The 14,255-nt window shown below is 44.8% G+C and overlaps 3 protein-coding genes across 3 annotated transcripts, besides 4 other annotated features; 2 read left to right on the top strand and 1 right to left on the bottom strand.

Moving 5' to 3' along the window:
• Positions 1–822: 822 nt before the first annotated feature.
• TSTA_041430 (uncharacterized protein) lies at positions 823–2,603 on the top strand (the record flags this gene model as incomplete). Its single annotated transcript, XM_002484573.1, has 2 exons — positions 823–1,640; positions 1,910–2,603. 2 exons carry the CDS (start codon positions 823–825, stop codon positions 2,601–2,603), a joined length of 1,512 nt encoding a protein of 503 aa, XP_002484618.1.
• Positions 2,034–2,555: a mobile genetic element.
• Positions 2,184–2,555: a mobile genetic element.
• Positions 2,604–4,043: 1,440 nt separating the features above from the next.
• TSTA_041420 (uncharacterized protein) lies at positions 4,044–9,740 on the top strand (the record flags this gene model as incomplete). The annotated part of the gene is made up of 5 exons (XM_002484572.1): positions 4,044–5,108; positions 5,168–5,506; positions 5,537–5,958; positions 6,112–9,517; positions 9,573–9,740. The coding sequence occupies 5 exons, from the start codon at positions 4,044–4,046 to the stop codon at positions 9,738–9,740; spliced, it is 5,400 nt and encodes a 1,799-aa protein (XP_002484617.1).
• A 799-nt stretch (positions 9,741–10,539) lies between these two features.
• On the bottom strand, positions 10,540–12,911 carry TSTA_041410 (uncharacterized protein). The gene is made up of 5 exons (XM_002484571.1): positions 12,487–12,911; positions 11,715–12,373; positions 11,318–11,556; positions 10,832–11,268; positions 10,540–10,763 (listed from the first exon to the last, which is right to left on the bottom strand). The coding sequence occupies exons 1-5, from the start codon at positions 12,881–12,883 to the stop codon at positions 10,651–10,653; spliced, it is 1,845 nt and encodes a 614-aa protein (XP_002484616.1). The 5' UTR covers positions 12,884–12,911; the 3' UTR covers positions 10,540–10,650.
• A 355-nt stretch (positions 12,912–13,266) lies between these two features.
• Positions 13,267–13,286: a microsatellite.
• Positions 13,287–13,950: 664 nt separating this feature from the next.
• Positions 13,951–14,026: a sequence feature (G-rich).
• Positions 14,027–14,255: the final 229 nt, after the last annotated feature.

Here is a 14,255-nt window from a genome sequence, read left to right as displayed (position 1 = left end):
ATCTTTATATTGCGAGATTCTAGAAATTGCTTCAAATTGCCACACTCATTGACTACAGATTGATGATTAGAAATCAACACTACAGCTCTATATCGAGAATATGCGATTGTACGCAGGTGGCAACGTTCCTTGATATCTTCTGTATGTGATTTTGTGTATAAATAGGACCTAGACTGCCAGATCGTTGTGTTTTAGAAGTCATGCACAAATATATCAAAATTCCCATACATATAAGATTCATCGCATAGTGACTGTACGCTTTACCGAGTTAGTGCAAGTGAAAAATCGGCTCCAATAGTTATGAGCCCGGGATCTCTGAAATTTGAAGCTATTCACAGACCAATCCTCAACGCGGAAGCCGAAATAAGAGCACATCGAACCCATCCCCCGGCGAGATAGATCTGGTTGCGGAGCGGTTTCGATTCGATCCAAAGAGCTATTCAGATATTAGCCATGGACACCAAAATCAACACCGTTATTCTGAAGACGCCAGACGACTGGAGAAAGTGGATCGAATAACTCATAACAGAAGCGACAAAGGAAAATGTATGGGAATATATCGATCTTAATCCCGATCGCATGATTTTTGAGCCAGCACCGCTCAAGCCTCATGAACCAATCATGCCAACTATCAATATGAACAACAGAGAAGAAGCGCAGCTATTAATGCAGAAATATCAAATCGATTCGGATATATATGAACGAAAACTCGAGCGGTATGACAAGCACCAAAAACATATGAAAGATATACGTGCTTTCATTCTCAACACCGTGTATATCGAGCACAAGCCGATGATCTGAGAAATCAAAGATGTTTTCGAGATGATCAAGCTGCTCAAGGAAAAGCTAGCGCCAAAGGAGAACCGCGAGAAAGCTCTGTTAATAAAACGTGAGCGAGAGCTTACAATTCCAAAACGAGGAACGAAGCCAAAGGAACTAGCAAAGAAATGGAGGGAACTTCTCATGGACATGAATCTTGCCAATTTTAAAGCGCTAACGTCCGAGCAGCTGGCAAGGGACTTCATTGATTCGACCGAGGGAGTTCTTCCTAAGTTTCACGAACTTTGGTCAACTACCCTGCTCCAATATGACTTGAATTCAAAGATGAGCACCTTATCCGAACCTCCAACAATTGAGGGCATATTGAACGAATTCGACTCATGGACAGACGCATATGCGAAGAAGGAATTGAATCCGAAGCCGGATATAACCATGGCGACGTTCAGCAACAAGTCCGATCAACCTGAGAAGAATAACGAACGGTCAGCAACACCGAAATCTAACAGGAAAATCACATGTTTAGACGGTGAGGAACATGGATTTGAGAATTGCCCATATGTCAATCCAGAAAAACGGACTTCGGAATGGAAACCGGATCCCAATATCCAAAAGAAATTCGACGTCCTCGAGAAGGATAAGACGCATCCCAAAGCCAAGAAATTGCGATGGGTAAAGAAACGGATCGAACGGAAAATGAAAGATGATACTTCAACCGACTCTAACAAAAACAGTGACCAGCAAGAACAATCCAATTTGGTGTATGATTCTGATGAGTTCTGTGGAACCGTTCTGGATACTGTGTTGTCAGCCTCAGGCAACAAGCGAGATATGAAGGATGAGTGGATTCTTGATTCCGGATCGTCAGTTCATATAACTAACAATCGAACCCGGCTCAGGAATCTGCAACGGAACGTACGCTGGGTACTCGTTGGCGATACGCAGACGAAAATGATTGGACCTGGGGAAGCAACGCTGTATCCAACAGAGCCTATAAATAATACGGTTAAACAGAAAGGAATCAAACTCAAAGAGGTCTGGTTGGTTGAAAGAATGCATACCAATATCGATCAGCAGGACGACTCAATGAGAACGGTATAATTTTTGACGGCAAGACGAGACGACTGTATAGTGAGCGAAAAGACGAGGATTTGTGCAATATTAAATGGCATGGACGGCTTATTTTGCTCGAATGGAAGAATAACAAGACTCCTAAGAGTTCACTACAATACGAGTTAGCAATGAGTTCATTCGAGAAAGTAACGTTGAAAGATCCGGCATTGGCATGGCACAAACGATTCGGTCATATATCCCAAAAAGCAGTCCAGAAATTGGAGGAAGCGACTGAGGGAGCAGTCGTCACCACAAGCGAGATTCTGAACAGAAATCCCGACGGATTCCAGGAAAAGTGCGAAGTTTGCGAGATGAGCAAAGCACGCAGAAAAATCAGCAGAGTCTCGATGACGAAGCCAACGAAGCCGTTTCAAGTCCTGTTCGTTGACATTATTGTCATGAATCTTGCAATGAATGGGCACACCTACGCGTTACACGCAGTCGATCCGTACACGAAGTTCCACGTTATTACTACCACCAAGACGAAATCAGTTAATTTTACCTTGGAAACAATGATAGAGGAAATTGAGCATACCTTCAAGGCACATATTGACGAAGTCCATCTGGACGGAGAGTCGTCACTAAATGGAATCAGCTTCACAAAATATTGCCGCGAGAATAAAAAGAGATTGCTGGTTACCGTACCTGGAACGCCTGAGCGAAATAACTACAGGTTCAAGCTCATAAGATTCGCTGCCAATTATAAACTATAATTTTCCCCTAAGTAATTGTGCTCTAGCGTCGTCGTCATCAGAAACTGGGAAAAGATTCCTTACTTCGACCCACTGATCAGGGCGATTGTGGATGTCGGTATATCACGCGCCATCGATATCTGAGCAGGGGGTTGGGCATTGCGACCGTTGAGGCTGGAGCTCAGATGGTACAAACAATTTATTCGGAGACAGCCAGATTAAGTACAAGGTCTCTACGGTGCATTCGTCCACCGAAGTCGTAGCAGAGCGTAAGCTTGTGGCGCTAGGATGAGAAGGCCGAAATTACACATTACACGCAGAAATAAAGCCCTAGATTTTAGCCCTAAACTACAGAAACGTGTTGGATATTTGATACGCTAATCCCAATCAGGATGTCATTACTAATCATGATTCCTCGGAATAACGACATATCCGTGAGAACATGAGAGCCAAAGTCAAGCCTACATTTTGGAGTCAGGATTGTCATTTATCCCGTAAATCCGTGATACTTTGCCACTATGATGTGTATATAAAGAGGATCAAGATGTGTAGTTAGCTATGTTTTAGAAGACGTGCAAATCAGAGTCAATTATTCCTCACCCAAATTGTACAACTCCTATCAGAGCCTAACCCCGTTCGGACTAGTACCAAAAGATTCCAATAAAACGGAAGAGTCACGTGGCGTTCCTTTTTGTTGACCAATAAGATTACGTTGTTCTGTTTTCATCGACCAATCGAGTTGGATTTTAATGGGCCAATCAGAGCAAAGTTGGATTCCCGAGCGATGACCGTAAACTAGCAGAGCTTACGCTTTGCTAATTACCAGAGCGTAAGCTCTGGTAGTTTACTGAGATTGCTCGGCGGGCCCACTTTCCTTTGATTGGTTCACTAAGCTCTGATCCGGTTGGTCAACCAAGATATGCGTAGCAAGCTCATTGGCTAAAAAATGCAACGCCACGTGACTGTCTACTTTTATTGGAATCTTTTGGTACTAGTCCGAACGGGGTTAGGCTCTGATAGGAGTTGTACAATTTGGGTGAGGAATAATTGACTCTGATTTGCACGTCTTCTAAAACATAGCTAACTACACATCTTGATCCTCTTTATATACACATCATAGTGGCAAAGTATCACGGATTTACGGGATAAATGACCATCCTGACTCCAAACTGTAGGCTTGAGTTTGGCTCTCATGTTCTCACGGATATGTCGTTATTCCGAGGAATCATGATTAGTAATGACATCCTGATTGGGATTAGCGTATCAAATATCCAACAACTTTCGTACTTTAGGGCATAAATCTAGGGTTATTTCTTTGTTCCCCCCTCGGTTGTCAACAACGCGTGCCACTTCTTTCCTTTCCCTCAACTCCATCTCTCACCTCACACAAAAACGCCTTTCTCCATATCACGACTTCTTTTTTATCGAATCTCTTTACGTTCCACTCCACTGCTCGCCGCAATGGCTGAGCCTCGCCAGGTCTGCTCAAGCTGCCGGGTTGAGAAGCCTTTACATCAGTTTAAGAGTAAAACTGGCAATCGCACACTAAAAACATGCTCTGCGTGTTGTGACAGAGTACAAGGTCATCGAATTGCTAAAAGAAAGAGCAATGAAGCGGACGTTTCTGAGCCTCCAGTTGAAGAAACTCACGTTCCTCACTTTATGCGGCCAACTACTGCTTCCCTCCGTCGACTCGCACCGCAACGCGTACCTGCTCAGCAGTTACAGCAGCAGATAATTGAGAATAGTCAACAAGTTTCTTCCTCATCGCCTACTCCATCATATCACCACCGCGGTGTCAACTCGCAAGATACGCCGCGTCATGCAGAGGCTCGTCGTCGTCAAGCACAGGATCAACGAGCTCATCGTGCAGCCCGACGTGCTGGAGAGGATGTTCAACCAACACAGGATTTAGAGGCATATATTGCTAACCAGCAAGAGCAAGATATTCCTCAATCTACTCAGCAACCTCTACCATCTACTCCACAGGCAAGCCAGTATCCTTCAACCCCGGACCCTCTAATGGCTATTAATACGAATGTTTTCTCTACACCCGATCCCCTCGTCTTTGTCTCGAATCCGCCAGACAGTCCTGCTTTACGTAGGATAGCTTCTGGTGTAAGTGCGACATCTTCGACACCAGACCCTCTAGCTATGGACGTTAGTGGCAGATCCACACCTTTCCTGGGACGGATTTCTAGCTTCGCTCTTCTACCATATCGAGGACGTTCTCGAAGACCCTCCAGTCTACAATCTACACCACGTCGGCCCCTTATGTCGAATCATTTTGTGTGCAATACCTGCCAAACTCCCCGTCATCTTAGCCGTCGAATTGCAAATGGCCTGGACATCTGTGAATACTGTCAGGACTCAAGCATACCGTTTGAAGACCAGTATAAGTTCTGTGTTAGTTGTCAACGAGATATTCCTATTACTGCATTCTTTGACGACAAATCCTACGAACACGCTCACTGTAACCCATGTCGCGCCAGCTCTGTGACCCAAGCTGAGACTGACCCTTCTTATGTTCCTGAGAGTAGTAACATTCGCTCTGACGATACACACCTATATTGACATCTACCCAGGCTGAAGAACGTCCCGAACAAGACCCTCCTTACGTTCCCGGCGATCCCGACGCCCTCCTCCAATCTGCCCTTACAGAAACTGATTGGGAGTACGTTACAAATTTCCACCAGTCACTGAACCACCAGCAACTCGAGTTCTGTCAGCGTTGTTGTGAGAGATGGTTTAATCTCCGATTGAATTCTCAAGGGATCTGTGATCGTTGCATTCGTGTGGACAAGAGTAAGGATATCCATCTTTTCAGTGCCGCGAATAACCTGCATATAGGCCAAATGCCCGATCTACCCGAGTTATCCCAGACAGAGGAGATGCTTATTGCTCGCGTACATGTTTCTGTTCAAGTACGCAGAGTACGAGGCTAACAATACAAGTATAGTGGACATGTTGTTAACTTCTTGAGAGACACTGCACGGGTTTATGACACCCTACCGCTGATTCCTCAGAATTTGGAGGTCATTCTCCTCTGCCCAGCTAATACTGATGCCGATCCAAGACTTCAACGCCAGTTCATAAACGACTTTCGTGTGCGAAGGGAATGTATTACCAAGTGGCTGGCCTTTCTACGGTCAAATCATCCAGGTTATCGCGATATTACAATCTCACAACAAGCTATTGATTTTCTTCCGCGAGACAGTAGTGTGGCGAATGACATCTTCAGTCAAAGTATTGATCCCGTGGAAATCGATTTGAAGGACGTGTCTGATGAAGTCGAGATTCCTGAACATTGTGCCGTTCCTGATCTAATCGCACAGGAAGATGAGATCACCGCAATCAGGGAACAGCTCCAACCCCAGTAATCACGTCAAACGCATATAGAACTGCCGGCATTCAGATCAACACCTGTTGCGGAATTCACCAGAACACAACCACTACTATCTTGGGCATTTCCAACGCTCTTCCCACGTGGAGAAGCAGATTTTATTCTTCCACGTCAGCGTTCTATCAGGTTTAATGAGTACGTCAAGCACTTAATGAGATTTGATGACTATCGGTTCGCACGTCATCCTCGCCTTCGTTACGTCGTTTTCAACACAATGATGCGACAGCAAGCAAACACAAAAGCAGGATTCTTCGTGAAGCAAAGAACAGCTGGGGGTCAGGAAATTACAGCAGAACAATTACGTGCTGCTTTTGAGGAGGACACCCCAGAAGGTGACGCACTGATCAATTCAATCTCACGTCGCTCAGGAACGCTTCGTGGCACGCGGCCATTCTGGACTAATAAACATCAACAACTCAAAGCTATGGTGCATAATCTCGGACCAGCCCATCTCTTCCTAACACTATCTGCTGCAGACCTTCATTGGGATGACCTCATGAAGCTTATGCCTCGTTATCAAGAGTGGCAGCAAGGAACATCATCGGAACGTATTAAGATCTCACGCGAGAATCTACGCGAGAATCCGCATATTGTGGCGAATTGGTTTCATATACGCTTTGCTGCTTTCCGCAAGGAACTTTTGGATAAGAAGTTCAAAGTGAAGGACTATTGGTATCGATATGAATGGCAGGGACGAGGATCTGTTCATGTTCATAGTCTATACTGGCTTGAAGATGCTCCTAAGTCAGAAATTGCGCAACTTTCAGAACCATTCAGGCAGGCATTTACGGATTTCTGGAGTGCGCGCATATCTGCTCTCAATCCTCAGCCAGGAGTCATGGTGAATGTCGGAAATGAGCGTTCTCCTTTGCAACTCGCTTTTGCTGACCAGCGCAATACTGTTCAATATCTTTCACAGATTTCAAACAGCGTTCAACGTCACACACGTTCCAACAGCTACTGCCTTCGGAAGGAAAAGGGATCTAATCAGGTTTCATGCCGCTTCCACTTCCCCCATTCTATCCGGAACGATGCTGCTGTTGAGATTGCGCCAGGTCACCATTTCTACTGTTTCTATCCAGTACGCAACGATCCCATGATGAACAGTTGGAATCGTTGTATATTGATGGCATGGTTAGCAAATATTGACATTGCACCCTGTACTGGCACTGAAGCTCTGTTAGAATATATTGCCAAATATGCCACTAAAGCTGAAAAGAAAACGGAATCCTACAGTGATCTTATGAAATCATTTTTACCAAGATTGAACGAGAAAAACCCTTTCTTGTCCGCAGTCAGTAAAATGATGAATCATTTGATCGGAGAACGAGACTGGTCGGCTCAAGAGGTCTTACATTTACTACTTGATTTACCACTTCAAGCATCAAGCCGGATTACGATAACTATGGATTGTCGGCCGGAGACTGAGCAGCCAGCCAATTTTGCCAATACCGAAGATGCAGATGATAGAGAGACATTACGTCGAAGTCTTTCGCCCCTCGATAAGTACAAGAAACGCCCATCTATTTTTGACCATGTCACATATTTTACTTTTCTTCGGACATATGACTTCGGAAGTGTGAAGAATATGTATGAGCGATCAACCGCGGAAAAACGAGTCATCAACTACTTCCCCATCTATGATTCTGAAAAACAGCCAGGCGACTATGCGCGTGTGAAGCTTATGCTCCATCATCCATTTCGCGTGATGCAAGATTTGTTGACTATCGACAATAACTCGTTTGGGTCATATGCAGAGGCTTACGAATACTGTAAAAGCGCATGTTCCCATGAGAATGACTTTTATGGAGAGAAGCTTATTCAACCAGACCCCACTCATGAAGATTCTGACGACGAGACTGATAATGAGATCCCAGGCTCTTGGGAGGCTCTTGCTCGCCAGCTTCCACATCGCGATGATGCAACTCGGCTTGAGGATCCTGATCTTCTTGGTGATCGAACAATTGATCGGGAAATGGACTGGTCATCTCATATTGGGAGCCATAGCTACATCCATACAGATTTTTGGGCTACTATGAAGGAAGAGTTTCCTCATCCACCAACAGTTAGATCATCTGCCTCACCAGAGGATCTAGAAGTGCAGCAACGCCATCTTTACGATCTAGTTATCAACCACTATGAACAGGATCTCACTGGACAAGCTCCATCTCAACTGCTCATCAATCTCGATGGGAGAGCTGGAACTGGAAAGTCTCATGTCATCATGCTTATTACAACCACTCTCGACCGAATGGCTCGTAACGCTGACATCAACACCTCTCCAGTTATGCGTGCAGCACCCACTGGCGTTGCTGCCTATAACATCAACGGCCGTACTCTCCATTCACTCTTTCGGCTGCCCATTGCGAGAGGTAGAATGGCTGACTTGACTCCTGAGAATTTGCAGGCAATGCAAGCAAATCTCCGTAATGTCAAATGGCTAATTATTGACGAAAAATCAATGATTGGTCTCAAGCAATTGTACTGGGTTAATCTACGCCTACAGCAGATCTTCCCAACACCGGAGTCTGAATCTGCTCGTCCATTTGGAGGTTTGAACGTGATTCTAGCTGGGGATTTCTATCAACTACCTCCGGTTGGCCAGCGACCTTTGTATTTCAACAAAAAGCTGGACACAATGGAAGAGATTCATGGACACTCTCTCTACCTGAAGTTCGATGTCACGGTTGAACTCGATGTAATTCGACGCCAGGATGATACCGATCAAGATGCTACAAGCTTCCGACAGGCGTTAGAGAATCTCCGAGAAGATAATCTCCAGTTGGCCGATTGGAAACTTCTCTGTACTCGGGTTAAGGCTACTGTCTCCCCTAATGAGATCGATACTTTCAAAGACGTCCTTCTAATCTATTCCAAGAAGGTCCAGGTTCATGAATTCAACCACAACCGCCTACGAGATATTGGGAATCCTGTACTTCGAATCATGGCAACTCACCAGGGTCTCAATGCGGAGAAGGCATCCACTGACGACGCTGGGAATCTCCACGCTGAGATACATCTCTCTATTGGTTGCCGTATTATGCTACTTGAGAACATTTGGACAGATTATGGGCTTGTGAACGGTGCTTTTGGGACAGTGCTAGATATTGTTTGGGAAGCTGGCACTACCAACCCTCGACAGACACCACCTTTCGCATTATTGGTTCATTTTGACTCTTACAATGGACCTGCTTGCTCTCTAGTTGATAATACGCCTGTTGTTCCAATTTTCCGGTCAAAACGAGATTTTATGATTAGCAACATCAACTGCTCACGGACGCAGTTTCCAATTACAGTTGCCTATGCTATGACAGTCCATAAAGCCCAAGGAATAACTATTGGTCGAGCAGTACTCAATATTACGGACCCTGATTTTCAACTTGGGCTTACTTATGTGGCTCTATCCCGTGTAAAGAGACTGAGTGGTCTACTATTTGAGGAGAGCTTTGACTATGACCGTTTTGTCAGGAAAAAGCCACATCCTACAATGGTTATGAGAAAGGAAGATGGCCACCGTCGTCTGGAGCAGCACGTACGTATTACTCTATTCTTGATTGACTATTTTTACTAACTATTAATTATATTAGATTGACTATGTTCCTCTCCCTGGTCCATTACCTTCTCAACCAAGCCAATTATTCCAGGCATTCTTACCAATACGTACATCATCGCCACTGAGAGGCTCCTCTATGGCACCTCATGTCTCGTCTCAAACCCCCCCAGGAGATGAGATCCTAGAGGATAACATTGCGTGAGTAGCCTTCTTCCTCCTGTGTTATACTGACTATTCTCTGTCAAAAGGAAGTTTTGTATGCAGGATTAGTTAGCATCAAATACAACAGATTAACAGCGTTACATTTCCCCCTGTATCGTCGTTCCCAATCGTCGTCGTCGTCGTCGTTGTTTTCTTCTCCGCTCGTTTCGAGTAAGTATTCCCCCAGAACAGCAACGTAACATCTATATACTAACATTACATAGAATGCGATTTTCGGTTGTTTTGGGGGATTCGGGGGGGTTGATATTGGGGTTGTTGTTGCTTCGTACTAAAAATCAAATCTCCACTTTTTTCCTTTTTCATTTGTACAATTCTCGTAATCTAATTGGTTGAAAAAGCTTACGCTCTGGTATGACTTCGGTGGACAAATGCACCGTAGAGACCTTGTAATTCACGGTGACAGAGCCTTAGATCTGGTCAGCCAGGCTGCCTAGGCACAGCCGCATAGGTAACCAACAATGACCGTGCGTATTATGAGTCTTAACTAGCTAGTTCTTGAAAACCAGCTACTTAGTCAGTTCACGAATTCTATGCCAAAAAGATACGTTGTTCCCTGGACAAAATCGAAATCCGAAACTACTCTTGAATACTTTGATAAATATCACGAACTACATTCGGGTTCTACGATTCCTCCAAACTACCAGACTTTTAATGGCTTCCTAGTATGGGTTGCAAGAGCTCACGGAGGGCAGGATCAAGAGCAGTGCATAGGGAGAGAATACGGATGGAACACTGAGATTGTTACCTTGTGTCGGTACTCTGAGATTCTTTTTAAAGAGCTTTCTCACGGCTTGGTGTCGCGCAGAAAGACCAAATATAGAACAATACCAAACATAAAAATGACGCACCTAAAGCAGAATAACAACTCTCCATAGTTATGCCATCAACTCTCAATTGACTAAGACAGTAGGGCCCATCAGACAGTTATTTCTATAATCAAACAACATCAACTGGGAGTAATCATTTTCAAAGACAGCGCGCCAGAGTTTCCGTTCTGAATGCTCTGTAATAATGTCAGCAGTTTGACATCATCAAAAGATGTAAAGCAGAGTGCAAAATGAAACTACATACCACTACTAGGCGAAGATGTGGCACAGTCAATTACTATCCAATCCTCGAGCATGCCAGCTTCAATCCATGGGTAATATCGTCCACCCTTCTTAAATCGATCACAATGTTCGTTAACTCGATTGTGATCTCTAAGTAGCTCGATCCCCCATTTCTTTTGTGGAATCCAGAAGTCGACTCGGCCATCACCCTCCCGGGACCATTCACTGGATATTGGCACACCTCGACCTACTACAGCGTTGAAAGCCCTGTAGAATTCATCCTGATACTGCGCCTCCACTGGTCGAAGCTTTGCCGCAGTTGACAATTTGCCTTCCAGACAATGCCTAAGATTCTTTGAGGAGAAGTGCTCAAGGACCTTCTGACATAAGCTTTCAATCGTAGGAAAGGCCTCGTCTGGGAACGTTGTTGGTCGCTTAGCAATAAGGTACTCAACATATCTGGATATATCAGTATAGGACAATGAGCATTATGAGTGAGAAATATTACTTCTCATGTAAACGTGATGGCAGAACACCAACACCATTTGGCTGTTGAGCGTCATCCTCTAGAACTGCTCTTTGAATCCAGCCATTTTCATAACAGCATCTAATACTATCAACTGATTCATCAAATAGAATATATCCATCTTCTATTATTGTGATCAGTGTATTCTTAGCTTCTGATGTAAGTTTCCTTGGACGAGGAAAAGATCGAGAGACAGCAAATCCATCAAGACCACTAAAGACCTTATTGTCATCCGCCAAGGCTTGAGTCACATAATCTTGTGTATTGTAGAAATATCTTTATGCTTCACCTGTGAGCGGTACACCTAAAAGTTACTAGAGTTAGTTGCTTTGGACTTATAAGATTGTCAAAACGTGAATGACTACAAGCGGTTACATACCTGGAAAAGATAGTATACTATTGAGCTCACAGCCCCGGGATGACCATTCGTGAAATTGAATATATAGTTTCGAGCGTCATTGTCGATGATATACTTTTCAACAGGATCGGAAGAACATAATTTCGTCACGACTATTTCAAATTCGTCCCTATTGTAGAAGAGGCCTATTGGTGGTGACCCAAGCTCTCCTGATGGAGTCAATGAAATGCGTTGAGCGCAACCAAAGCCCACAGGTGTGCCGTGATCCCTCCTGTTATATGGTAGGCCTTCTGACGGGCTGCCATATGAACAGAAAAGACACAGCTTTACCTTATATCCGATCCCACCATGGATATCTTTAATAATTTGATTCCATAATGCAGTGTCCCCATATGATGTTTGTGCTTCATCGATGATGATCATATTACCATTGGCAAATATATTCTGTTTCTTATCAAGCCTCGGGTAGTTGCGCCTGATATATCGAGCCAGATTCGCCCAAGGGTCCTCATCACCAAAGTCCCGAAGATTTTGTTCCCATATCCCAAGCCAGAAAACTATTCTTCCATTCCAGCGATAATAGTCCCTCAACAGAAGAGAAAGTGTTGACTTTCCACTTGCTGGGGTACCACGTACGTGGACGATGTTTTGTGAATCAATGACTTCCGCAAGTTTTGATACTGTTTCATCTCGCGTGTATATCGTTTGACATGGTTCAAGTCTTGGAGAATTTGACACTGGCATCAGCGTCAGTTATGACCATGGCATAATGGTTCAACATATTGAATCTTACCTCTGGTAGCGAGAGAATGCTGATGTTCTTCTGGTCGTATAATAATAATATCAATGTCTGGATCATCGGATCGAGGGAAGTCGGGTAAGATTCGTTTGCGCGGATGGAGATGTGCAAGATTCTCCTTTGCAAAGCCATCTTTGAGTGGGCCGACAGGGCTGTAGAGATCGAGATCACAATAGTCGATTTGACCAATCTTGTTCTGGTTTTTAATCCAAATCTTCTCTTTGACTCTATCGACAGAGTCAATACCGAGAGCACAATCTACAGAGAACGGTCTCTGAAGGTCGTCAAAGAAAGCACACCACAACGTACGCTGAGATGGTTCAGCCATTGTGGGAGAGGTTTGGTTCGGGCGAAAAACCCAGGAGAAAAGATTGGCAGCCATCGTGGACATTCATGAAAGCACTGGGATGATGCAGCAATTGAGGAAGGTGCATTTGTTGTTGCGATGGAAGGTGATATAGAGGGATATAAAATCACATGACGTCAAATAGTGTCGGACACTCAGGAGGCTCAACTGGCGGAACACTATTCCCATTTGGGTTTGGGCCGTAGCTTATGATAGTGTCCTAACTTAACTAACTGTAGGGTTAACTAGTCCCTCCGGGCGTAATTAACACCATTCCATTCCTAGGTCCAAAATCAGCCCAGAGTCCCCCACGAACTCAAGTCCACGCAATTAGGCTAGTAGCGGGCCTGAGACAGTAACCTCAATTATATATCTAGTAGTTTAAACCCTAGAGATACAGTGCATATGGCGCTCGTTATTCTTCTTTTTAACCCTAACCCTAACCCTAGTCATTTTGCACATTTGCTACAGAATATTTCAGCTGTCACAGCGGAGCGTGGATCCATTTCAAGATACAGAGCAAAGGTATATGGCTTCTTGGAGGTGTGGTGAGCGACACGATGGAACGCGAGTATTGGAAGTCAGCGGTAAACACAAGACCGAAAACGGAAAGGACCATTGCTGATTAAGCCGGTCACATGATCGCCAATTTTATGAAGTCTATACGCAACCATCCGAGACTATTTGACAGCTCTTCAAAAGCACAAAAAACGATTTTCGAGTTGATAGGCGACTTCCTTATAATTATTTATATCAAACAGTCGGAGGCTCAAAATCCTCAACCCTCTCTACCACCTAGCTCCCAGGAGTGCAGCCTTTGACGCGTCCCAACGCGCCCGGCAACACCATGGCGCGTAAAGGCCCTGGTACAGACGGCCCTCTACAGATAGCCCTTCTGGAATCCACGTCTGCAGCCACAACAAGAGCTTCTGAGGGACAGAAGATCTTCAGCCCTATAGCTGTATTCCTTGATAAACACCGCAGCCAAACCACCAGCCTTGCTCCTCACCTACTAAGAGCCCTCACCGCTCTAAGCGATGACCTCGCCTCGATAGCTCAACAACATTTCAACGCTTATATTAGCGGTATCTCGACAACCTCCATTCTACCTGCCCTGTCTCCTTCCCCTTCCTCTTCCCCCACCCTAAATCCCTTACCCCCTTCATCCCCTCCCTCACGTCCCCCCTCAGGCCTTAACCAGTCAACTTATGCAACTATTACCTAATATACCCTGGTCAAATCAACTCCCACTACTCACTCTAAAGCCTCCATCAAAAAGCCTATGCCTCTGGTGAAACAACCCCTTCCTGATATCCGGCTCTTCGTACGCCTCCCAGCTGACCATGCAGCCAGAAAAATGGAAGCCTACGCTATCTACTCTAGCCTACGATCTCAGCTAAACTTAAATAGTGCAGCA

This window comes from Talaromyces stipitatus, genomic scaffold (assembly GCF_000003125.1).
Source record: "Talaromyces stipitatus ATCC 10500 scf_1105507295515 genomic scaffold, whole genome shotgun sequence".
Classification (NCBI taxonomy): Eukaryota; Fungi; Ascomycota; class Eurotiomycetes; order Eurotiales; family Trichocomaceae; genus Talaromyces; species Talaromyces stipitatus.
Note: the sequence above shows the minus strand (reverse complement) of the source record. Positions and strands in the feature narration are given on the sequence as shown.

What these genes read in the sequence shown, in the direction of transcription:
- TSTA_041410 (XM_002484571.1), bottom strand. Translation starts at nt 12,883, where the DNA reads ATGTCCACGATGGCTGCCAATCTTTTCTCCTGGGTTTTTCGCCCGAAC. An exon ending in GCATTCTCTCGCTACCAGAG is followed by an intron (nt 12,374 to 12,486) that starts GTAAGATTCAAT and finishes GAGATGAAACAG; the next exon opens with TATCAAAACTTGCGGAAGTC. An exon ending in TAGTATACTATCTTTTCCAG is followed by an intron (nt 11,557 to 11,714) that starts GTATGTAACCGC and finishes GATGACAATAAG; the next exon opens with GTCTTTAGTGGTCTTGATGG.